The following is a 26,419-nucleotide window of genomic DNA, read 5'->3' on the forward strand; positions in this document are numbered from 1 at the left end:
TAAACTCTGGATGACGTGTGCATGACGGTATTGTGGGATGTTACGCAATATGACGTCATCGTAGGCTTAGGATGATGTCACAGTCCCACAGGAGACATTTACAGGTCAAACATTGACAATGAACTTCCTCAAACATCGTCACAGCGATAGCCAATACAGTGTTGGTGGTCATAGTCGTGTTCAGCTACCGAGACTACACAGTAGGACCTTGTAAAGTCAGCAATAATAAATAATCAGTGCTGACCTGCAGGATATCATTTCAGTACTAGCTTACGTGAACATTTATTTTTGTGGGATGACTGCTTATTCTTTTAGTGGCACCCATACTGTGTTTTAGGTCAATAAAACTTTATAACTTAAATAACACATTGCCATTCAGGTGATAAAATGAAGGACAAAGCGCCTTTCGTGCTCGTTGTCGGCAGTTCTCACGGTCTTTGTAGCTCCTTGTTTAACGCTGCCACAAAAGTTCAGTTCTCAACACTCAGACAAAGAAACACTGACAAAAGATACAGTGTTTGGCCTCTCACGAGACCTGCCATCAGCCAGGACCCATGTGATTACCCCGAACGGCCGTAAGAGAGACGACTTTCTGATGAACTTCCATCCTTTTCTCCCAGTGGATAGGCGTGACCTTGTGACCTCACGTGTGACGGGCTGCGGGAGACTTCAAACACCATGTACACTGTACAGGTAGCGACACCAGCAGCCAGCTGCGACTTGCATTCATGTTAATGAAATATCAAGCAGTTGCTGAATGTTATATGCACGTGTGTGGCAGGAGATTTTATCTTTCAAAACGTGTTTAACTGCTTCGGTGTAGTTATTTGTGTTAAATTATTTCCACAGACTGGAAGGTCTTTTCTAACAGTGACTGCCCATAAACTTTTTCGTGGAAACTGCTTTTCTAAATACAGTTTGAATTTGGGATTGTTCCTAACAACATCCTCTCGTTGATCATATTAGAGAACGAAAACATCCCAAAGCACAGCACCACGAAAAAAAAAAAGAAAGAAAAGAAGTAGACCGAAGATTTGAACGCACTTCATGTCAAGCAAAGGATTTCGATTGTAACCACAATGCTCACTAATGTAACCTACTTTAGTTTAACATTGTCTCTCTTGTGTTGGGCTCTCATTTACTTCACCTTTACCTGTCATCGCTTTTACGCCTTGAGTTATTTTGCCTGTCACCATTAACTTCATGCCGCCCTTCATAGTGTTTAACAGTTGTAGAATTAGCGCCATAGCAAGTTTCACAGGTGCTAAAGAGTGAAGCTGAGGGTTCCAGATCACTGACGTCCCGCTTCCAAGGCTCCCGAAGTTTTTCCCTTCACTGACACCTTTGCGAAAAACAAATCAACGCCCCGCCTTCTTCCCTCCCTCGATGTTGAAGCCTTGTCTCAGTGCGGCACCTCCCAAGGACCGACGCTTATCCCCCAGATTCAGCCTCTCCTGGGGTTCGTCAACCAGTTGCTGGTGATGAAGCGACATCCACCTGCTACAGGGCGGGTCAACACGCCTCTCAAGTCAGTTGTTCAAGCCGACACACTTCTCCGACAGGGTTGCAGCGAAGAACCTGGACAGCTGTGAGTCGATCTCACTAAACTTTGGTCGACGAGAGCGGAGAGCCCCATGTGAAAGCCGATGAAATACGATGTTACATTCTCACCCACGCGGGTTCTCCTCTCATGTGATTGGTCAATCCACAGTCCGAGTGACTGCTCCATTATCTAATTATAGCCAATCACTACTTAGCTACTACATGATAGGTAGGTGGTCACGTGGCCTTTCTTCTACGCCTGCAACCCACCCATCCTTACTGGTAATACGGTGCATAACAGTTTGACTCTCTATCCACCCCTGTCCTACCCTAGGTCGTCACCAAGGTCCGTCTGTTACCCATCGAGATGTCCGTGGCGACCTCGCGTCTTGCATGACCTCGGGACTGTACTTCAAGTGACCGCCGTGACGTAAGCGGTCTTGTGACCAGCGGACACACGCCTCAAGCGATGACTGCTCTTACGTACTCGATCCTCGGTCGCCGGTCTTTTGATTGTAGGTCCACACCGCCAGCGGCTGACAATTCCACCGACTGTCAGTCAGTTTGCTCGCGCGAAGGCTCGTCTCGTGGATAGAACAGACACTACAGTCCTATTCTAGTTATCACATGACACAGTAACAGTAATAAAATAATCTTTCCCATGTTTCCCCCGGCAAAGCCACGAACATGGTTAACCCTTTGTTTCCAGAACAATTATCTCCCTGTCGTCCTGTTATTCTCTATTCCCCTGTTAGCTCAGTGCTTCACTCGGGTGTCCTGGGTGCTTGCTACACCCCGGTCTTGGAAACATGCCGTGATTTCCCTTGGTGCTCAGCAGGTCGTGAGTCTGAACATGGTTTCTGTGGTGTCTGAGCATGGTTTCTGTGGTGTCTGAGCATGGTTTCTATGGTGTCTGAACATGGTTTCTATGGTGTCTGAGCATGGTTTCTGTGGTGTCAGTAGGTCGCGTAACTGAGCTGGGAGCGAACCAGAGGACGAGCAGGAAGACCATGTGTGGGGTGGCGCCGGGGTCTCGCCAGGGCTCTTCGGGTGGAAGTGGAAACAATGCAAATCTGCAGGCGGTGGCGTGCGGCCGACAACTGTACTGTACCCGCCTGACATGCTTCACCCTCAATCTGTCTCTCGCCGCATTTTGTAGCCACACTGTTGGTCCCTACCTGGTGTCGCAGGTGAGTTTATTTAGGTGGAAGTTAACTGCTATTGACTTTACACAGTTACAGAGACCCCACAATGCTGGCCTCACGAGCAAGGCTCTGGCATGAGGCACGTGCTAAAGGAGAAACTATTTCAAACTCAAGTTTAAAGCAGAGGAACCATGGACGGATGGAACCAAGAGTGTGTGTGTGTGTTTGTGTGTGCGATTGTGTGTGTGTGTGTGTGTTTGTGTGTGTGTGCGCTTGTGTGTATGTTTGTGTGTGAGTGTTTGTGTGTGTATGTTTGTGTGTGTGTTTTTGTGTGTGTGTGTGTGTGTGTTTATGTGTGTTTGTGTGTGTATGTTTGTGTGTGTTTGTGTGTTTATGTGTGTGTTTTTGTGTGTGTGTGTGTGTGTTTATGTGTGCGTTGGAAATCCTCTATGTTTTGCATTGTGTACATGTTCGTATATGTAAAAGGTTGTGAGTCTGGCTTAGTGACTATGCCGCTACACAGCCATTCGCCATGACTGTGTGTGTTTGAGTTATAAAGTGTGACAAAAATAACTGGAGACTGTCGATACACAGGTCACATCCATTGAGCGTCATTTTGGCCTGAGCAGTACTCAGGTGGGGGCGCTGATATCAGCCAACGACATCGGGTTCCTGGTGACGGTCCTTGCGGTCAGCCACTTCGGCAAGCACGCGCACATTCCCAGACTCCTCTGCGCCGCTTACATCATCTTTGGCTTGTCGTCGGCGCTGATAGCCGCCACCTACTTCATCAGCCCCGTGAACTCTGAGGTGGGGAGCTCAACCTATTCCGTCAGTGATGTATTCACACGTGAGAACACGAACACCAACCCTCTAGCACCTCACCTCAACACATTAGAGTACTCCATCAGTCCTGCGGTCCTCACTATTACAGTTAATTACAACATTACAATTCACCATCAACCCTGTGACACACGAGGTGAGCACATTAGAGTACTCCATCAGTCCTTTGACACTTGAGACGAAAACCTTTGCTACGTTTGTCTTGTTCATTATCAACTGCGAACTCAGAAACATAACGAGGTTGACAAGAACATATTACGAGTATGACAGGCCTTAGATGAATGACCTTTCTAGAATGAAATAAAACAAAATTTGCACTCCATTTATTCCACGAGGAGGAGGAGGATTTCCTACATTTGGCACTTTTCTCATTTTCAGACAACTGGGGTTGGTAACGGCACTGGTAGCCACGCAATAAACAACAGCGACTGGTGTGTAACAGCAAACGAAGCGGTTGCCAGGCAACTGTGTCAGGCTGCCCCAGGACAGGAAGTGGGCAGCAACCTGCTGGTGGTGGTTCTCATGGGGATGATGCTGAGTCTGCAGGGTGTCACCAAGGCAACGCGTGGTCCGCTGGGAACGACTTACATCGACAACAATGTGCCAGCACGCAGCCAAACAGCCATGTACTTAGGTCAGAGGTCACTTCCTTACGTCCATTGTCTGAACCAAAACATGAAGACCCATTACATAAGCCGTGCCTCTGTAGTAATACCCTTATACCCTGTCCTTCCCTAGGGTTAGAGACATTGTCTGCTGACTCGGGCGGCTTATGACATGGCAGTGTCGTGTACATGACAGCCACCCGCTTGACGGCCACAGACACCCACCCTTATTGCAACAGTTGGTAGGAGCTGCAGTCACAATGGCGGCTACAGCAGGTCATGTGAAGACAGACAGACAGACAGACAGACAGACAGACAGACAGACAGACAGACAGACAGACAGACAGACAGACAGACAGACAAGTACTTAGTGAACAGTCATCTGAGCACCCACTGCACGAATGCTCGTGTGAAATATTTATTTTTTGACGTTTCTGCGAGTCGTGGGGCAGCTGTAGGCTGCTTTATTATCACATCACCAGCTTACATGTGTAAAACCTGGACAGAACGTTGCAGTGGATGAAGGCACTCTCTAATGCTGAAATTGTTTGTGACACAAGGAATGAAATGTAGCGATTATCACATTTTGAAGAAAATTAAAGAATAATTCATACACTTGGCCTTCAAAGTCTGACAAAGACAAAGGAGAAAATATCTTTGTATTTGCATGGCACTTATCTGTTTCTCCAGCCTCCAGCGATGATTACAGCAACATAACCTTCGCCTCAAATATCAAAATTACAAAACTAATTACAGTGTAATGTAGGGCCATTGATCCGCGGTGATTGGGGTCCACACTGCTCTCGTGCATGAGAGGCCATGTCCAGGTCCCTGCTGTCCACAGTGTCAACAAACTGCGCATCACTGGACCGAAGCTTAAGGACCCTACACTGTTGTGTCCTGATGTGGGAATGAGTTGTGAGAATGTTTTGGTTTTGTACATTTAAGTTTTTACAAAATTATTACAGTTTTAGAAATAAAAATGAAAGAAAAATAGCGCCCATATTCATCAAAAGGGGGAGGGTGTGACTGCATTACCCACATAGATTGTAGGGGGCACTCACTTTTTTTGTACCTGGAATTGCGCTTGTTTGTATTTCTCCCATCATCATCAAGTAACAGTTTGGGTTGACTAGGAAGACTTGAGTGTGCAGAGCAAATATTAATATCTTCATTTTGAACCACTACCGCCCCCCTCTACTACGTGTAAATGTAAGTAATATAAATTAGCCTAGATCAGGGATGCACAACCTACGGCCCGCGGGCCATATCCGGCCCGCGACGTGGTGCCATCCGGCCCGCGAAACTTCTGCCCACAGTACAGGAAATCGGCATGTTAGTAATAAAAAAAGACCTTAAAAAACGAAAAAAAGGGAAGAAGAAGTATTTATCCCCACGTAGGGGCGTCTCTCAATCTTTTTTTCGATGGACGAACATTTCGATTCAGTGCTCCGACTTGGTGTCTCTACGATGAGGCCGGACATTCAGAAGTTGGTTTCAGGAAAACAACTTCAAATATCCCACTAATTACTACATAATTAATGGTAAGTACAACTTGTTTCTAATAAAAATGGTATCTGCTCTATTTTTTTTGTATTTTTGCGGTGAAGTGGCCCGCGACACGGCTGTCCGAACTGGATATGGCCCGCAGGCCGAAAAAGGTTGGGCATCACTGGCCTAGATTAACAGATACATGTGTTTTCTCTCAGTGTTTCAACTGTGAACCGACTTTGTCCAATAGATTCGAAAGTACAGATGCTTGAAGTTGGATAACCCTTAAACTTTTCATTTGTCCACCTGAAAATTGGAGATTTTGAGATATTTGAAGCTGTATGTATCTCACAAAGAGAACCAACCAAAAGCCTGCCAGCCAAGACATCAAGAAGCGGAAATGGAGCTGGATTGGTCACACCTTGCCAAAGTCAGCTAACCATTCAACAAGACAAGCTCTGGGCTGGAACCCACAGGGGAGGCGCAGCTTGTCTAGCCATGACCCTGACACTTATAGCAACTTGTCTAGCCATGACCCTGACACTTATCACAGGTTTTGACAGCCATAGCCCTGACACCTGTAGCAACCATCTACTGTAGCAGCTGTGCTAGCCTTATCATTTTGATTTCCAGGGATGCTCATGACCTTTGTGCTGTTTGGACCTGCCGCAGGATTTGTCTTGGGAGCCATTTGTGGTAACTTACCAGTCGATCTAAAACGTAAGTTTGTTTGTTTGCTTGTTTGTTTGTTTGTTTGTTTGTGCTGAGTCGGGGACTGAGTTGAGTTCAGGTGTATTGTGTGGGAGCGCTGAAGGTTATCCTCCATCAAGTCGGTTAGAATAGCCTTTGAGAAGGAAGGAAAATAGGAAAATATATTTACAGACAACAAACACACGTCAGCGAATTAGTGAGGACACGTGTCAAGAAACCGATATTAAAATATAATTCTAAGCATAGCAGCACACAATACTGACATAGCTTGTGGTAGATGTTACATAAGCGTTTGCATCTAAATGTCAAAAGAGTTTTTGTGGTTTTGTGTTGTTAGTTAGATGTTCACTCCATCAGATCTGAAGCTTCACAGTCATTGGTCTTTTCACTGTCATCGAGCTACTCATCAAATGTGTTATTTCCTACTTTTCCTCTACACGAAGTGCTGCTGCTGAAGCTAACCCATGTTACTTCCTCTTTCACACACGCTCGCACATGACAACACACACACACACACACTAGTTGTATCATATAATAATTATGCAGTCACATGCTCGGTGTCTGGAATGTTGGTTTGTTTGTATCCGTTTATCTTAATGTATAAACAAGACGGTTTCTTACTCCAATCGTCTTTCTGTTTGAAATAGTTTATCTACAGTGCTAACGTCGTTGTGTACTCTACTAACATCGCTGTGCTAGCATCGTTATGTACAGTGCTAACATAATTATGTACTGTGCTAGCATCGTTATGTACTGTGCTAACATCGTTATGAACTGTGCTAACATCGTTATGTACAGTGCTAACATTGTTATGTACTTTGCTAACAGCGTTATGTACAGTGCTAACATCGTTATCTACTATGCTAACAGCGTTATGTACAGTGCTATCATTGTTATGTACTATGCTAACAGCGTTATGTACAGTGCTAACATTGTTATGTACTATGCTAACATCGTTATGTACTAAGCTAACATCGTTATATACAGTGCTAACATTGTTATGTACTATGCTAAGATCGTTATCTACAGTGCTAACAGGGCTAACCTCGTGTTGACGGTGTGTGTGTCCAGAGACAGATCTGAAGACTAGCGACCCGCGGTGGGTGGGGGCGTGGTGGCTGGGGTTTCTGGTAGCAGGACTCATTGCCATGGCAACAGCCATTCCTCTAGTTTGTTTCCCTCGTCGCATGATAAGAGGACGTGGAGAGGACTGTGGTCAGCAGCCGGCAGAGGACGACGATAAGAACTGTGGCGGAGACTGCAGTGTACACACAGGTGAGACAAGACAGTGCCGTGAGTTGCTGCACACGTCAGTGTTTGTATTTACACCTGTTGTCACACTTTTGTTGTCACACTTTTGTTGTCACACTTTTGTTGTCACACTTCAAATGCTGTCACTTCTCACCGCCTGACTGTAGGAGACATTGCACTTTGTTAGTGCTGCTCTCACTAAACTAAGTATCCAGTTCGCAGCTCTCAGTATTGTTGACAACCTTTCCGTGCTATTTGTTGCCATCATTTGTGTATGAACAGTCGGAGTTTGATGTTGGCTGCTTTGGAATGTCCGTTGTCAAAACGGTTTTGTCAAAGCACTTAGCAGTTAGCACTACTACAGGGTCAACCCACCTGTAAGTTGGTTTGTCTACAAACAAGGTTACAATAGTTGTCTGTTACACTGAGATGTGATGTGTAACATGTTACAGACCAGCGAGTTTGACTACACAGCCTAGCCTGCAAGTGACATCACTTTACAAGATGTCACAGACAGGTGAGTTTCAGTCCGCAAGTGACATCCAGTCAGGATGACCATCTCTGTCTTGCAGCACAGCAAGATGCGGTACCGACATCTGCAGCAGACGACAGAAGTGCGTCGCCTCACAGTGACGCTGCAAGAGTCGTCTGCTCAGAGAAATCAAAGGACTACGCCTGTGGAGAAAATAACAAAATCTCCATGGCAACAACTGGAGTCAAACACAAAGCATCCCCCCTGAAAGTGGAAAGACGAGGTTTCCAAGCCATGGCCAAAGGTCAGTTGTTAGTAGCTGGGTGTCACGAGGTCAACGACAGACGCTGTGTGTCGCACAGATCGTCAGATAACTCTCCTCCTGATGACCACGTGCTGCCTTAGTTGTGTTCTATATTTGTACAGTGGTCCAACGTATAATACGTATATATGCGTATATATATATAATGCGTATATATATATATTACGAGTATGACAAGCCTTATATATAATATCTAATACGTATATATGCGTACAACACAGTCCATAAATACATATACACTATCTAATACGTGTATCTAATACTAGTACAACACACTCCATAAATACATATACGTATCTAATACGTGTATATGCGCACAACACACTCCATAAATACATATACAGTATCTATATGCGTGCAACACAGTCCATAAATACATATACACTATCTAATACGTGTATCTAATACTAGTACAACACACTCCATAAATACATTTACACTATCTAATACGTGTATATGCGTACAACAAAGTCCATAAATATATATACAGTATCTATATGCGCACAACACACTCCATAAATACATATACAGTATATCCAGTGCGCACATATACAGACTCATACAGGTTATTCGGTTCGTACACATATTAACACAACACACGCGCTGTTGCCAATGGTCTGTGGTCAGACATGTTGTCTAACCGGGGTGCACTGTGCTAATGTGTCACGTGATCACTGCTGTGGTGCCAGACCTGCCCTTGTCTGTGCTTCGCCTGCTGCGGCAGCCGGTCTTCATGGTGGTGCTGCTGGGGGTGGGCGCCAAGCTCTTCGGCATCGTCGGCTTCACGTCGTTCCTCATCAAGTTTGCCGAACATCAGTTCCATCTGACTTCCTCCACCAGCAGCTTTATCTTTGGTCAGTGATTTTTACCATCCGATCTTTTTCTGCTGGTTTTACGAACAACAGACACTGTGACATGCTTCGTGTTCACTGTACGTCACTAAGACAAGATCACAGGAACGGTGACGTGTTCTTCACAGGCAATAGGATCTCCTAGAACACGTGACATGCTGATTACAAATGATAAAGAATGACGGTCCTTTTTATAATCACCATGATCACCATCACCACCACCACCATTGAGGTCCAGAAGTGTTTGGAAGACCCATTCAGTTTGTGTTTGATGACATGGAGTTTGTAAGCCATATAAAAGATCACGGTGTGACCCCTCCTTGACCCCAGTTCTCTGTCACGGTCCAAGAGGAAGTAGCTTGACCTCTGTCTCATGTATCTATCTATCTCATGTCAGTGTGTAACGTATAATCTTGCCTTGATAACACTTGACAGCACACAGTGACATGAAGTAGTTTAGCTGTAATTAGGTAGCAAAGAGTCCTGTAGTACTGGGCGGACTAATATTGTATGATTGTGTGTTATTGAGTTATATTGTATTATATTGTGTTGTATTATATTGTGTTGTTGTATTGTGTTATATTGTATTATATTGTGTTATTGTGTTATATTGTGTTGTTGTATTATGTTGTATTATTGTATGATTTGTGTTATGGTGTTATATTGTATTATATTGTGTTATTGTGTTATATTGTGTTGTTGTATTATATTATATTGTATCATTGTATTGTGTTATTGTATTATATTGTGTTGTTGTATTGTGTTACTGTATTATGTTGTATTATTGTATGATTGTGTGTTATTGTGTTATATTGTATTATATTGTGTTGTATTATATTGTATTATATTGTGTTATTGTATTATGTTGTATTGTTGTATTATATTGTATTATATTGTGCTATTGGATTATATTGTATTGTTGTATTGTATTGTGTTATTGTACTATATTGTATTGTTGTATTGTATTGTGTTATTGTATTATGTTGTATTATTGTATGATTGTGTTATATTGTATTATATTGTATTTTACTATATTGTATTGCTGTATTATATTGTGTTGTTGTATTATGTTATATTATTGTATTGTGTTACTGTATTATATTGTATTTGTTATTGTATTATATTATAAGGTATGATTGTGTTATTATATTGTTTTGTAATATATTATGTTGTATTATAGTGTGTTGTTATATTATGTTGTATCATTGTATTGTGTTATTGTATTATGTTGTGTTGTTGTATTGTATTGTGTTACTGTATTATGTTGTATTTTTGTATTGTATTGTTGCATTGTATTGTGTTATTGTATTATTGTATTATTGTATTGTATTGTTGCATTGTATTGTGTTATTGTATTATTGTATTATTGTATTGTGTTATTGTATTATTATATTGTATTATGTTAGTCTATTATGTTATTGTACTATATTGTATTATATTGTGTTATTGTATTGTGTTACATTGTATTATATTGTATTATTGTATTGTATTATTGTATTGTGTTATTGTATTATATTGTATTTGTTATTGTATTGTATTATAATGTATGATTGTGTTATTATATTGTTTTGTAATATATTATGTTGTATTATAGTGTGTTGTTGTATTATGTTGTATCATTGTATTGTGTTATTGTATTATGTTGTATTGTTGTATTGTATTGTTTTGTTGTATTATGTTATTGTATTATGTTGTATTTTTGTATTGTATTGTTGCATTGTATTGTGTTATTTTATTATTATATTGTATTATGTTAGTCTATTATGTTATTGTACTATATTGTATTATATTGTGTTATTGTATTATGTTACATTGTATTATATTGTATTATTGTATTGTATTATTGTGTTATTGTATTATATTGTATTTGTTTTTGTATTATATTATAATGTATGATTGTGTTATTATATTGTTTTGTAATATATTATGTTGTATTATAGTGTGTTGTTGTATTATGTTGTATCATTGTATTGTGTTATTGTATTATGTTGTATTGTTGTATTGTATTGTTTTGTTGTATTATGTTATTGTATTATGTTGTATTTTTGTATTGTATTGTTGCATTGTATTGTGTTATTGTATTATTGTATTATTGTATTGTGTTATTGTATTATTATATTGTATTATGTTAGTCTATTATGTTATTGTACTATATTGTATTATATTGTGTTATTGTATTATGTTACATTGTATTATATTGTATTATTGTATTGTTTTTGTATTATATTGTATGACATTTTATTATATTTTATTGTATGATATTGTGTTATTGTATGATATTGTACGTCTCACCTGTGCAGGACTGACCAGCCTCGTGCTGGGAGGTGTGGGGACGTACGCCGGAGGACTGATGGCTTCTCGCATGAAGCTGACCAGACGGCGGTCGCTGCGCTTTGTTCTGGCCTTAGACTCTGTGTCCATCATCTTGACGATCATCACCATCGTCTTGGGTTGTGATAACCAGCCGATGACAGGACTAGGTATGAGGTGAGTGTAACAGCAATGTTTATTAATTATGCTGCACGTGCAGTCTGCAAGTAGCATGTCAATTAGCGAGGACGAGCTGGCAGTGATTACTTCAAACTAGATGAGGCATTAACAGTATGTGAATGAAGGAAATAGATATCAAACGATTATTCAACAACAAAATGAGTTGCCATAGTTTACAAATGTACCTGGTAGCGTGTCGCGTGTAGTATGTAGCGTGTAGCCATGTCAGCCATGTCAGCGATGTCCAGGCACATTTGTGGTTTTGTACAATTCACTTTCCTGATTTCAAATATTAGCAAATATTTTGCTGTGTGATGAGCAGGACACCTGCACATGTCACCAACAAACGTCCTTCTGTCACCATGTTGATCTGTTTGACTTGAAATATTTTGTACTTAAAACATATTCCTTTCATTTTCTGAACAGATACTTGTTTGTTGTAGATGTTTATTGATGACATTATTTGTAATACAGTGACTAGAGATACAGTTGTACTAGTGACTGGTGATACAATGACTAGCGATACAGTGACTAGAGATACAGTCTTACTAGTGATACAGTCGTACTAGTGACTAGTGACAGGTGACAGTGACTAATGATATAGTCTTACTAGTGACTAGCGATACAGTGACTAGTGATACAGTGACTAATGATACAGTCGTACTAATGACTAGTGACAGGTGACAGTGACTAATGATATAGTCTTACTAGTGACTAGCGATACAGTGACTAGTGATACAGTTGTACTAGTGACTGGTGATACAATGACTAGCGATACAGTGACTATTGATACAGTCTTACTAGTGTATAATATCTGGTATATTATCGCACTATTGACTAGCGATATAGTGAGATACCAAGTGACAGAGCAGAACAGTGCCATACATGCCCTGTGGACGAATAGAATGATAGTAAAGCTGTGAAGTAGTTGTACAACGATGTAGTGAGTAGTCTCACGCTCTGGTTTGTTTGCTCTTCACACTTGAGCGAGCTTCCACTCCGCCACCTCCACAAAACACTGATCGGTCCAACTGAAGGACTCACTGTGGACAGGACCAGTTGGAGTACATTGGCTACTTGTGCTACTTGTGCTAATTGTGCTGATTGTGCTAATTGTGTTGGTTGTGCTGATTGTGCTGATCGTGCTACTTGTGCTAATTGTGCTAATTGTGCATCATTGCCACTTTCTACAGAAGCACTTCGACTCACTGCCAACGATGATCGTTTTCCAGAAATAGAAGTCAGCAAAGCTGAGTAATGTCCAGGCCTCCCTGTAACATGTGATACAAACTGTGTCACGTGGGAGCATCACTGACAATGTGCTGCAGGAAAGGTGTACTCCTCTCACATGAGGTCCAGCACCTTGTCCCTCAGTCCTTCATCACTCAGACACCTTGTCACTCTCGGGGAGTCAAACACTGTGTTAGGACCAGTGAGTGAGGCATGACAGTCAGTCTATGGGATGGATGCGAGGGATGCTGACATTCGAGCTGTCATCAGTGTTCATATGATTGTGTGCCAGACGTGCAAGGACATCTACATGTCATCACGCCGCGCTGCACTCCTCTACCATTTTTTTTTTTGGAAACAAAAGGACCGACCAACAGTTAATGTCAAAAAAAAAGAAAAAAAAAGGAAGAAAAGGAGAGAGAACTGTCGTAATAACGGACAATAAATGAAGATGTGAGTTGTGCCGCAGTGTCACGTGGTGGGTGACGCGAATTAAGAAGACTTCGCGTTACTGTCACGTGTCACGTGTCACGCAATCAGCCCGTCGCCCTCCAGGTTGTTGCTACGGGGACCGCTGTCCTGATGTGACGTGTGGTGACGATAGCGATAACACGATGATAGGATAAAATGCAGAAGTAACACGATAACCTCACAGGCCTCCCCTGCGATGACTCGGTGTGAAGTGTAGAGGACAGACAGACAGACAGACAGACAGACAGACAGACCGACAGACCAACAACCACTGTAGTCTGTCCCTCACTTTGCGATGCACTGCACAGAACCTCCCAAGTCGGACATCAAGAAATCACTCGTCACGTTCGTGCATACACTCGGTCGTCAAGTCGAACATCACCGTTGATGACCCTTACCAGCTACAATCACTGCTTGTCCTTCAATGCTGAGCCCTATTCATCCCCACATGCACTTTCATGCACTGCCCCGGTGTTGTCTGACGTGTTCAACGGTTTAGTTGTTTGTACACCGCATCACACCCGACCACAGAGCTACTGGAGGCAGGCGACATCTCCTCAGCTACCTGTCTGTCGGTCAGCCCTGGGCTCACTGTCCCTGTCATTGTTGTTGTCGTTGTCGTTGTCGTTGTCATTCCACAGTAGTCCCTGGACTCACACAGCTTGCCTCTCAATGCAGGTGTTTACTCGGGAGGTCGCTATCCACCCGACCTGGCTACACTTCCCGAGTGCCGACCAATCAGAAAGTCTAGTAGCTGAGTTGCTAGGGTAGCTTTCTAGCGTCGCTAATACTATCTGGTATCCATGGTGATTAATTACATTAATTAATAATGATCATAAAATTTGATTTATATAGCAATTGACAGAACCATCAAAGGCAGGCTCAAAGTGCTGTACAAACTGTACAAACACAATAATAACAAACGCTGATCTCAAAAACAAGATTATTGTGTGTCCAGGTAAACATCGCCATCAGTACACGTGGCGTCTGCAGCCTGGCCATTGCACGAAATCTCCGTGTGTCCACAAAGTTCTGATGTACAAAGTAGTTGAGAGTTAGTAGATGTTGCTTATGGCACTGTCAGTCTTTGGTGGAGTGGCTTCACTGTGAATGTAGCCTTCTAGTCCGAGTGGACTTTCTGAAGCTTGTGGATGAGGCTCTGTGGACAGTCAGCAAGAAGAGAGTTGCCGCAGTTGAGTTTTAGACAGAACAAATAAGCAGATGAGAGTTTTGGTGATGGAGATGGAGAGAGTATAGCGAATGGAGCTGAAAATTGTCAACATGAAATTCTCACTGGTACAGAACATAGAAAAGATAGCAGCAATGCGCTCTCCCACAAAGCACACATACCCACATACCCACATACACACATACACACATACACACATACACACATACCCACATACCCACATACACACATACACACATACACAGATACACACATACACACATACCCACATACCCACATATACACATATACACACACATACACACATACACACATACCCACATACCCACATACCCACATACCCACATACACACATACACACATACACACATACACACATACCCACATACCCACATATACACATATACACACACACACATACACACATACCCACATACCCACATACACACATACACACATACACACATACACACATACACACATATACACACACATACACACATACCCACATACCCACATACACACATACACACATACACACATACACACATACACACATACACACATACACACATACCCACATCACGCAATTAAAAAGCCACCAAGTTCACTAGAAACTGCCTGCTGCTATGATGCAAGATGCTTTACCGACATAACAAAGTAATGTTTTAGTGAGATAAGTGTGATGCTGTAGGGTGCGGCTATGTGAGGATGTAATGTGTTACAGTGTAATCGTCTAGACCAGTGGTTCTTAACCTTGTTTGAGGTACCGAACCCACAAGTTTCATCTGCACATTCACCGAATCCTTCTTTAGTGTCATCACGAATTGCGTGTGTCTTGACCTCCGTGGCGGAGGCTCCGCCGAACCCCTGAGGGTTCCATCGAACCCCGTTAAAAACCACTGGTCTAGGAGCATAACTACGGGGTGCTTTGTGTGATGTAGCAGTGATGTATCTGTGTGATGTATCTGTGTGATGTAAGGTGTAGCGATGTGATGTGGTCACCTGTGTGATGTTTCAGTGAGGTGAGATTTGACGATGGCCTGAACGTCTGTTACTGTGACTCCCAGGTCTTCAGTCCAGTGTGTGACGGGGAGCAGACCTTCGTGTCCCCGTGTCACGCCGCGTGCAACGCCAGCGACAGCTTTTCAGTGAGTGATACTGTTTGTCCTTTGACCTCTGTGTTTCCGCTGGTGCTCTCAGGTACACGCTTGTCAGCTGTTGCTTGAAAGCTTCACATGTATATATGTATATATGGTACGTAGGTTCTTGTAGGTGCGTATGTTTGTAGATCAGGTGGTGGACAAACCAAAGCCTTACAGTTGCTTATTTTTAGCCAATAGGTCTTGATAACTTGCAGTCGCATCCTTACAAAAAGAGAGAGGTGCTTATTATCTAGTAGAAAGTGTGTTCACAGTATTCTCACCCTTCTGTTCAAATATCGCCAGGGTCCTGTCAGAAGACATGACTATTGCTGTTTTTAAGGTAAACGTCTACCGTCTCGCTTTCAGGACTGGGTCCGACTGGGGAAGATGTAGGGAACCAGACTGAAACAATTAGCCACACATAGCTACAACTGTAACCGGCGCCACCTGTACTCAGTACCTCCCACCCCGGGTTAAACTATTCTTTCCTGCCACACTAAAAATGAATGCAAGACCTGCATCTTGAAAAAAGTCCAACCTGCAGCGGAAAATAAAAATGTCTGGGCGGGGAGAACCGTGAAATTATATGAAGCATGAGGAAATGAAGATGGTGAGAATAAACAAGAACGACAGGAAGACAGTTCAAACAATCCTAGTTATTTGTATTGCAAGTTTTAAACTCATTTGTGACTGTTAGTTGTCACCGGCCAAACTACAAATGTCATGAGGTTGGGTCTACCAAAGGCTTTGAAGTTCCCCATCGAAAGCTCGCACCGACGACTGGGTGGATGAGGGGTTGACAGGTCAAACCACTGGTAGTGACGACAGAGGACAGGACAGGAACTCAGACCCTCACGGGGCTACTGTAGGAGACAGCTAGGCAGAGGTGCATAGCTTTATACTGTTTGCTGCCATTCTAGTCAGTATTAGCATCATCTACAGTCGCAAATATCATTTTACTTACTCAAATTGTAATAATTTAGAATTCGCAAAGTATCTTTGAATATAGCATCTAGAAGTGAAGCTAGTTTAAAATGTTAATATGAAAACAGAAAAACATGTAAGAAATGGGGGACACAGTAGAGCTGAAACTTACTTCTTCAGCCCTAAACTGAAAATTTTATCTCTTCTGTTTATAATCTATAAATCTAATAAATAAAGTAAACTGAATGACAGACGAGTTAGTTTTGTTAGTTATAAAAATTTCCTGGAAGAGTCCTTAGAGTAGGGTTCCAGGTCTTTAAAAGGTTCTTACAAGATCCTCATTCTCAGTGCTGTCAGACCTGTGTGAACCCTGATATAAGTACAATATATATACACGTGTGTATGCTGTGTGTATGTGACACTGAGTGCGCACCTGTAGGAAGAGAAATGATGTTAATGAGGTGGGGTGGCCATGTCATCTACAGAAGACCTACGTGGGGTGTATGTTGGCACGAAACCAGACTGTGACTGTGGGCATGTGCTCCTACACCTGTCACCTGATGATACCCTTCATCGTCACACAGGCCCTGGCCATCGGCTTGAGCTCCGCCTGTGTCACCCCAATATACGTCACAGTCCTCAGGTAGGTACCTCCCCTTGCTAGCTCACTGTCGTGAGGGTTAGTCCTCCCCCTGATGAGGACTATCTCTTACTGTATATCAGTGTAAACAGGAATGTGCCTCTGTTCCTTCACTCACTGTCAGTCATGGATTGCTCAGCATTGACACCTGTAGCCGAGTGAAGTTGCTCGTCTACACCTTTACAATGAACTTTTTCTAAAATAATCCCAAGGTTGCACTCTCCTGTCCTTATATTAATGCCATTTATATATAAAAGCGACATCAACTTCAATCACAATATAAATATTTTGCCATATATATAAAAGAGCCGTTCAACCTTCACCTTCAGATTAATACTGAGGGAGACACCATTTGAAGAATTAACAGAAAATTAAACAGTAAGACAAATCAAAATTATAAATTATAATTAAAGTTCAGAGGACGCAGCATGAGACTGTCCTAGTGCAATCCGTCTGAAAGCATCACTCTCTTGTTAATTCATAAGAAACAGGGCAAACCCAAAAATACTTTGGAAGCAGGAGTGCAGACTTGCTCAAGTACAAGCTGCTGTCTCCTATAGGAGCTCAAGTACAAGCTGCTGTCTCCTAGACTTGTTCAAGTACAAGCTGCTGTCTCCTAGAGTTGCTCAAGTACAAGCTGCTGTCTCCTAGACTTGTTCAAGTACAAGCTGCTGTCTCCTAGAGTTGCTCAAGTACAAGCTGCTGTCTCCTAGACTTGTTCAAGTACAAGCTGCTGTCTCATAGAGGAGCTCAAGTACAAGCTGCTGTCTCCTATAGGAGCTCAAGTACAAGCTGCTGTCTCCTAGACTTGTTCAAGTACAAGCTGCTGTCTCATAGAGGAGCTCAAGTACAAGCTGCTGTCTCCTAGACTTGCTCAAGTACAAGCTGCTGTCTCCTAAAGGAGCTCAAGTACAAGCTGCTGTCTCCTAGAGTTGCTCAAGTACAAGCTGCTGTCTCCTAGACTTGCTCAAGTACAAGCTGCTGTCTCCTAGACTTGCTCAAGTACAAGCTGCTGTCTCCTAGAGGAGCTCAAGTACAACTTGCTGTCTCCTAGAGGAGCTTAAGTACAAGCTGCTGTCTCCTAGACTTGCTCAAGTACAAGCTGCTGTCTCCTAGAGTTGCTCAAGTACAAGCTGCTGTCTCCTAGACTTGCTCAAGTACAAGCTGCTGTCTCCTAGAGTTGCTCAAGTACAAGCTGCTGTCTCCTAGAGGAGCTCAAGTACAAGCTACTGTCTCCTAGACTTGCTCAAGTACAAGCTGCTGTCTCCTAGAGTTGCTCAAGTACAAGCTGCTGTCTCCTAGACTTGCTCAAGTACAAGCTGCTGTCTCCTAGAGTTGCTCAAGTACAAGCTGCTGTCTCCTAGACTTGCTCAAGTACAAGCTGCTGTCTCCTAGAGTTGCTCAAGTACAAGCTGCTGTCTCCTAGACTTGCTCAAGTACAAGCTGCTGTCTCCTAGATTTGCTCAAGTACAAGCTGCTGTCTCCTAGACTTACTCAAGTACAAGCTGCTGTCTCCTAGAGTTGCTCAAGTACAAGCTGCTGTCTCCTAGAGGAGCTCAAATACAAGCTACTGTCTCCTAAAACTCAAAGCTCCAACACAGACCTTACACGTCTCAAGGTCGAACGAAGGGATGAATAAACGAGCGGACGGACGGACAGCCCGAGGGACGAATAACGAAAGTAGTTTTGGTTCTGCTGCAGGTCGGTGGCCGAGGCTGACAAGACCCTCGCCCTGGGGCTGCTGGCCTTTGTCATATCTCTAGTAGGTGAGTACGTCACAGGTGTCTGTCAGGTGTGTAACAGGTACGTACAGACGCTGACATTAGTCTGGATGTACACTTGATGTACATGTACTCATACACTTGATGTACTCATACAGTTGTATACATGTACTCATGCACTTGATGTACTCATACAGTTGTATACATGTACTCATACAGTTGTATACATGTACTCATACACTTGATGTATATGTACTCATACAGTTGTATACATGTACTCATACACTTGATGTACTCATACAGTTGTATACCTGTACTCATTCACTTGATGTACTCATACAGTTGTATACATGTACTCATACATGTGATGTACTCATACACTTGATGTACTCATACACTTGATGTACATGTACTCATACATTTGATGTACTCATACACTTGATGTGCATGTACCCATACAGTTGTATACCTGTACTCATGCACTTGATGTACTCATACAGTTGTATACATGTACTCATGCACTTGATATGCATGTACTCATACAGTTGATGTACTCATACACTTGATACACTTGATGTACTCATGCACTTGATATGTGTATGTGTGTGGGCGTGTGTGTGTGTGTGTGTGAATGTGTGTGTTTGTGTGTATGTGTGTATGTGAATATGTATGTATGTGTGCGTGCGTACGTGTGTGTGTGTGTGTGTGTGTGTGTGTGTGTGTGTGTGTGTGTGTGTGCATGTTTATGTGCGTATGTGAGTGTTTTTGTGAATGTGCTTGTGTGTGTGCATGGGTTTGTGTGTGTGTGTGCATGGGTTTGTGTGTGTGTGTGTGTGTGCATATGTTTGTGTGTGTGTGTGTGTGCATGGGTTTGTGTGTGTGCACGCAGGCATCGTACCGGCACCAATCGTGTTCGGCGCCGTCATAGACGCCACGTGTCGCCTGTGGAAGAAGGAGTGTGGCAGGGCGGGGTCATGTGACGTGTATGACGTCACCACCTTACGGCGGCGCTACATCGGGCTGCAGGTGGGCGCCAGTCTCCTGGGCAACGCGCTGCTGGCAGCTGCTCTACTGATCCTCACCTGGCAGGTACGCACCCACAGAACAGAGGACACTGTAGACGATGGCATTTCGGACAGCGTGAGAAAAGCAAAGAAAGACGATGGCGATGATGTTACAGATGTAGAGATGACCCAGCTGTAATGCTGACCTTTACTCCCAGAACATGAACAAGCCTGTTGATGTCAGATGACATCTTGCTAACCTAATAAACAGATGACTCCACTGATATCGCGATGACAGCACTGTGACACTGATTAACTCATGTAATAAACATCTGATGACCTCAGCTGTAGCAACGTGTAAGAGGTCATTCTATAAATACCAATCTTGTTATCAGTAATTAGAACAACTTGGTGAAGGAGGAATTAATTGAGACTGTTAACAATTTACCATAGAGCTCTGTGAGGGCTCTGTACTTTCTCTACATGTCATGTCATTAGCACTGACACTTTCACTGTTGTGACCAGCCTCCTGGACAGGGAGGACATATCAGGGAAGCAACACAAATTGGGAATAAGGCTTAAAGGGATCTCAAGGCTTGTGATAAGGCTGTGGCGACGGTCAAACGTTTCAAACTATATTTAGTAACAATGACAGAGCACGAGAGCAACACAGGAGAAATAAAGGATTCGTTTCTCACTTAATTACACTTATTAGCACTATGTCGGTTGCCGATGTTTATAAACATTGAACAAATCCAGTGACATCGAGTCAATGACACTTTTTCCGACTTAATCACCACGTTGTTGTAATTACTGATAACAAGATTGATATTAATACAAGTGAAAGATCCATGACACCAGCTGATGTTCCAGGGAAAACTCGTGTAGCAGTCTTGTAGCCAGGATATGTGGCTGAATGGTGTTGAAGGCCGACGAGAAATCAGCAAACAACAGTCGAGCATGGATGTGAGCATTCTCCAGGTGGTTGAGTAAAGTGTGGAGGAGGAACAGGTTAGCGTCATCAATGCAAATTGTGAGGAATGAAGACAATTGTTAGTGGCTTGAAGAGTCAATGCCTGATGATTGTCTCAGATACTTTCATGACCAGCGATGTCAAGGCCACTGGTCTACAGGCATTGACATGGCGAGCTGACACGTTCTTCTTCTGAGGTCTGACGTCATTGCGAAGGTTTGACGTCATTTTACTCTATGACGCACTCTGTGTGTAAGCTCTGTCTGTCGAAACTGATGACAAGACAATTTTAATCTTTTCCATCTTTTCGTGGCAGTCGTCTGCAGCACATTCTCGAGGCGTGGTTGTCACTATGGAAACAGCACGTCATAGGGTCACGTGACGGACAATGAGACTTCGTGGAAGCAAAAAAAGTGTCCCGTGTAATTTCTGTTATAAAACACAACATTCTACTAAAAACCTTTTTCCACATGAACACACCTATAAATAGACGAGATTCAAATGTATCCTGCTCTGTACGCCATTGTAAGCAGTTTTAGTTTGCATTTACAATCCCTGTAAAGTAGCAAGTGGCAAATATCCAGATGTCCTACTGTTAATACATTTTTAAATTTAACAATTTTTAACTGAATAAACAATGTTTAATTTAAATCAATAAATTTATTAGATCAAATCAATAATTTGTAATATATATAAAGGCGTACATTTTTCGAGTTGTGGACTTTTTGAAGTTTGTGGATGGAGTACTGCAGACGCAAGTAGAGTCTTGTGTAGACAGAACCAATGAGATGTTTGGTGGTTGAGATGCCAGTGGATGGCGAATGAAGCTGATCTTCCGGACCTCATAGCAAGCAGCACGACAGATGTGAGAAACTTGTTCATCAAGAGAGATGTCAGAAGGCATTCTGTACCTACGTCACGTGATTTTGTAACCTACGTCACGTGTCCAAGTAACAAAAAGAACATCGACATCGACTACCCGAACACAGACAGGCAGTGAAGGGTAGACTCTGGCTCTCCTCTTTGTAAAAACTAAAGTTTCTGTTTTTTTCTCGGTATTTAGTTTTAACTTGTGGGTCATCCACAGTCTTACATCTGAAACACAGCGGTGGATTTTGTGGATGCTGTGGATGCTGTGGATAGCAGTGTGTGGGTAAGGAGAACAGCTGGTGTACAGCTGAGTGTCGTCAGCAAAGGATTAGTCAGACTTAGAGTGAGATTGAATGAGACTAGTCAGTGGCTACCCATGTGTGTACATTATACAGGTGTATGACACCACTGACAATGTGCAGCCACAGCTTCACTGTTCGCACATACAAGTGGCCAGAGTCGGAAGAGGGTTTGATTTTATAGCTATTCGCGATCACCCACTACATCTCAGGGTTAGACTGCCTAGGAGCAGACAGAGCAGTACAAAGGTGACGTCATCTTTCCTAGCATTTCCCTATAGTAGGTAGGTAAGATTCTCTATCGAGTGCTTCCTGCATCCTTAGAAATGGCTTGCCAAATCAGTCACTCCAAATCGAAATATTATCACATATTTAAATGCTTGTGTAATTACAGATAGTTAGGTCTACAATGATTAGAGTGTGACTGGTGTAGGTGGTGCAGGTGTGACTGGTGTAGGTGGTGCAGGTGTGACTGGTGTAGGTGGTGCAGGTGTGACTGGTGTAGGGGGTGCAGGTGTCACTGGTGTAGGGGGTGGAGGTGTGACTGGTGTAGGTGGTGCAGGTGTGACTGGTGTAGGAGGTGCAGGTGTGACTGGTGTAGGGGGTGCAGGTGTGACTGGTGTAGGTGGTGCAGGTGTGACTGGTGTAGGGGGCGCAGGTGTGACTGGTGTAGGTGTGACTGGTGTAGGTGGTGCAGGTGCGACTGGTGTAGGTGTGACTGGTGTAGGTGGTGCAGGTGTGACTGGTGTAGGTGGTGCAGGTCTCACCGATGTAGAGCATGGTGTGGAAGACTGTCAGCTTGGTGATAAGGTTGAGACCACCAAGCTCCAGGCCACAGGCAGCACTTGCTTTGACCCTGTTGTTGACCTTCACATTGATGTTGGCTGTGTTGAGGTTGCTGTCCAGGTAAGTGGTGCTCATCTCTCTTGAGGCTGCATCCCCTTCGGGCTTCAGAAAGGTTTACTAACTGTGTCGTAAAGCTGCGTTGTGTATCAGTACAGGTGTAGACATAAACACAGGCGGCACGTGCTGACGTAGGCGCGTGGGTGGTGAAGACCTGCCGGTGGCGGACGACTTGAGGCGGGTAGCCTGCGGGTGTTGGCAATCAGCCTGCCCACCCCGCACCTCCAGCAGCTGATATTAGGTCTGGTAGCCCCGCCGGTGTAGTCATGACGACGCAGTAACGACCCTCCCACGATTAGTCTGTGTCCCACGTGATCAGCTGGAGACGTGGTCTCTGACGGTCAGCTGCTGGCAGACTGCGAGATGCCCCACCCAAGCTTCTCCTCCTCACTTTGGCAGCAACTCCTTGTCAGTCCTTGCAAGAATCGCTAGGACAGTTGTGGGAGGAGCTACACGCCAGAAGAACTCAAAAGTAAACGTGTTTCGTGAGTAGGCCATAGTCTCGTTTCAAGAGGAATTACACGTGTACATAAGAAAAAATATAGAGCAATTAAAAGCAAGAATAAAATTGATACACAACCACTCACGCAAGACCTCACAATAAACATTTAGAAACACACACCCATAAACATGGATACCGCGGCATATTCATTCAACATGTCACTGACTTTTTACAAGTTCAACAGTAGCAAACAGCAATGTCCGACAGGGATAGGTGTCCGCTATGTCACGACACACAACATGAAGGGTGTTTATGTTGTTTACTCTTTACATATTGGGAGCAAACAGCACACAAGAACATGTCTACAGAGCTTGTAGACTAAGCCACTAACAGACTAAGCCACTAAGCCACTAACAGACTAAGCCACTAACATACTAACCCACTAACAGACTAAGCCACTAACAGACTAACCCACTAAAAGACTAACCCAGTAAAATACTAAGCCACTAACAGACTAACCCACTAAAAGACTAACCCAGTAAAATACTAACCCACTAACAGACTAACCCACTAAAAGACTAACCCAGTAAAATACTAAGCCACTAACAGACTAAGCCACTAACTGACTAAGCCACTAACAGACTAAGCCACTAACAGACTAACCCACTAACAGACTAAACCACTAACAGACTAAGCCACTAACAGACTAAGCCAATAACCCACTAACAGACTAAGCCACTAACCCACTAACAGACTAAGCCACTAACAGACTAAGCCACTAACAGACTAAGCCAATAACCCACTAACAGACTAAGCCACTAACAGACTAAGCCAATAACCCACTAACAGACTAAGTCACTAACAGACTAAGCCACTAACAGACTAACCCACTAAAAGACTAAGCCACTAACAGACTAAGCCACTAACAGACTAAGCCACTAACAGACTAAGCCATGCATGAAGGTGTCCGGCTGGCCACTCCTGTAGGATGCCGAATGTAAGTCTTGACACTAGGATGTCTGTGGACTCGCTGCTTCTCTCACCACTGCTTGTGAACTCATGTTGATTTGTGAGTCATTCTTCAGACATCCCACTGAGCAGCAAACAAACAAACAAACAAACAAACAAAGACCGTGACCTGTCACATCGGTTCTATGCCTGACCTGTCATGTGGAAAGGACCGTGTGCAGCATGGATCAGTTTTTTAATGAACTGTGACAGCTGGGGACAACCTTTGGATGCACACCTTTCCTTTCCTGTGGCATCACACAGACAATAATGTTGGTTGCACGTGTGTGTGTACATCTGTGTGTGTGCATCTGTGTGTACATGTGTGTACATCTGTGTGTATCCATGTGTGTACATCTGTGTGTATACATGTGTGTCATCTATGTGTATCCATGTGTGTACATCTGTGTGTGTGTACATCTGTGTGTATGCATATGTACATCTGTGTGTGTACATCTGTGTGTGCATCTGTTTGTGTGTACATCTGTGTGTGTATATATCTGTGTACATCTGTGTGTATACATATGTGTCATCTGTGTGTATACATGTGTGTATACATGTGTGTACATATGAATGTGTACACCTGTGTGTATCAATGTGTGTACATCTGTGTGTATACATGTGTGTACATCTGTGTGTATACATGTGTGTACATCTGTGTGTATACATGTGTGTACATCTGTGTGTACCTTTTTCTGTAAAGCGAAGTGAGCTTGCCAATAGGACTTGGCGGTACATTCGTTCATTGTATTAGTATGATTATTATGATTATTATGATTATTATTATTCCTTTTCCTTACAACTAGAAGTAAAACTCTCTAAACACTTTTTTCTTTGTTTATTTACAGATAGTAGAAGAACGTTCAAGACATTACAATATTCTTTACAAATAGCAGAAACAGTTGCTAATGACATTACTGTCTTGGTTACAAACATCTTCATCTGAAACTATGGAAGGTTGTTGACCTCACACCAGAATGTAAACATGCTAAATTGCGTCCTCGTATTTGATATCTTTATTTTATGTTTTATTGCACGTTCATTACACCCAGAAGGAAGACACTCGCAGACTTGTAATTTAAATAAAGATGGGAGATAAATAGTTGCCACCAAAAATGTCAGAAAAAAGGGCTTTTGACAAAAATATCATCTTCGCCATTGCCAGTGACAGCAAGATGCTAGTGGACTGACTGACGGACTGACTGACTGACGGACTGACTGACGGACCGACTGACTGACGGACCGACTGACTGACTGACTTACTGACCGACTGACTGACCGACTGACTGACTGACTGACTGACGGACCGACTGACTGACTGACTGACGGACTGACTGACTGACCGACTGACTGACCGACCGACTGACTGACTGACTGACTGACGGACCGACTGACTGACTGACGGACTGACTGACTGACTGACCGACTGACCGACTGACGGACGGACTGACTGACTGACTGACGGACTGACTGACGGACCGACTGACTGACTGACTGACCGACCGACTGACGGACGGACTGACTGACTGACTGACGGACTGACTGACGGACCGACTGACTGACTGACTGACCGACTGACGGACGGACTGACTGACTGACTGACGGACCGACTGACTGACCGACTGACTGACTGACTGACTGACTGACTGACTGACTGACAGACCGACTGACTGACTGACGGACTAACTGACTGACGGACTGTACAGATGAGCACTGGAGCTGTAAAGGAAGCGAACTTTGCACTTCCCGTGTCGACCAGCACAGACAAATCTTCAGGGTGGGAAGAGAAGAACTGCAGAAAATAAGGTTTAAACAGCGCAGAGCTGTAAATATGTGCAGCTCCAAGATATTTCTTGACAGGATATGTCAAACAACGG

At 43.3% G+C, this 26,419-nt stretch overlaps 1 protein-coding gene across 3 annotated transcripts; it reads left to right on the top strand.

Moving 5' to 3' along the window:
* Positions 1-2,197: 2,197 nt before the first annotated feature.
* LOC112554585 (solute carrier organic anion transporter family member 2A1-like) lies at positions 2,198-21,733 on the top strand. Of its 3 annotated transcripts, XM_025222429.1 has the most exons (13): positions 2,198-2,380; positions 2,506-2,732; positions 3,282-3,497; positions 3,909-4,164; positions 6,260-6,346; positions 7,409-7,612; positions 8,161-8,364; positions 9,072-9,236; positions 11,534-11,720; positions 15,635-15,764; positions 17,168-17,325; positions 19,024-19,088; positions 19,933-21,733. In XM_025222429.1, exons 1-13 carry the CDS (start codon positions 2,230-2,232, stop codon positions 20,244-20,246), a joined length of 2,364 nt encoding a protein of 787 aa, XP_025078214.1. In that variant the 5' UTR covers positions 2,198-2,229; the 3' UTR covers positions 20,247-21,733. The 3 variants fall into 3 exon arrangements, with proteins under 3 accessions (XP_025078214.1, XP_025078215.1, XP_025078216.1); XM_025222430.1 differs by lacking the exon at positions 9,072-9,236; XM_025222431.1 differs by lacking the exons at positions 17,168-17,325; positions 19,024-19,088; positions 19,933-21,733 and adding an exon at positions 16,125-16,288.
* The last annotated feature ends 4,686 nt before the right edge of the window (positions 21,734-26,419 follow it).

This window comes from Pomacea canaliculata, linkage group LG13, assembly GCF_003073045.1.
Source record: "Pomacea canaliculata isolate SZHN2017 linkage group LG13, ASM307304v1, whole genome shotgun sequence".
NCBI classification, from domain to species: Eukaryota; Metazoa; Mollusca; class Gastropoda; order Architaenioglossa; family Ampullariidae; genus Pomacea; species Pomacea canaliculata.

Coding starts and splice junctions, on each gene's coding strand:
- LOC112554585 (XM_025222429.1), top strand. CDS start 2,230: ATGGTTAACCCTTTGTTTCCAGAACAATTATCTCCCTGTCGTCCTGTT. Junction 8,365..9,071: donor TTTCCAAGCCATGGCCAAAG/GTCAGTTGTTAG, acceptor CTGTGGTGCCAG/ACCTGCCCTTGTCTGTGCTT. Junction 9,237..11,533: donor CACCAGCAGCTTTATCTTTG/GTCAGTGATTTT, acceptor TCACCTGTGCAG/GACTGACCAGCCTCGTGCTG.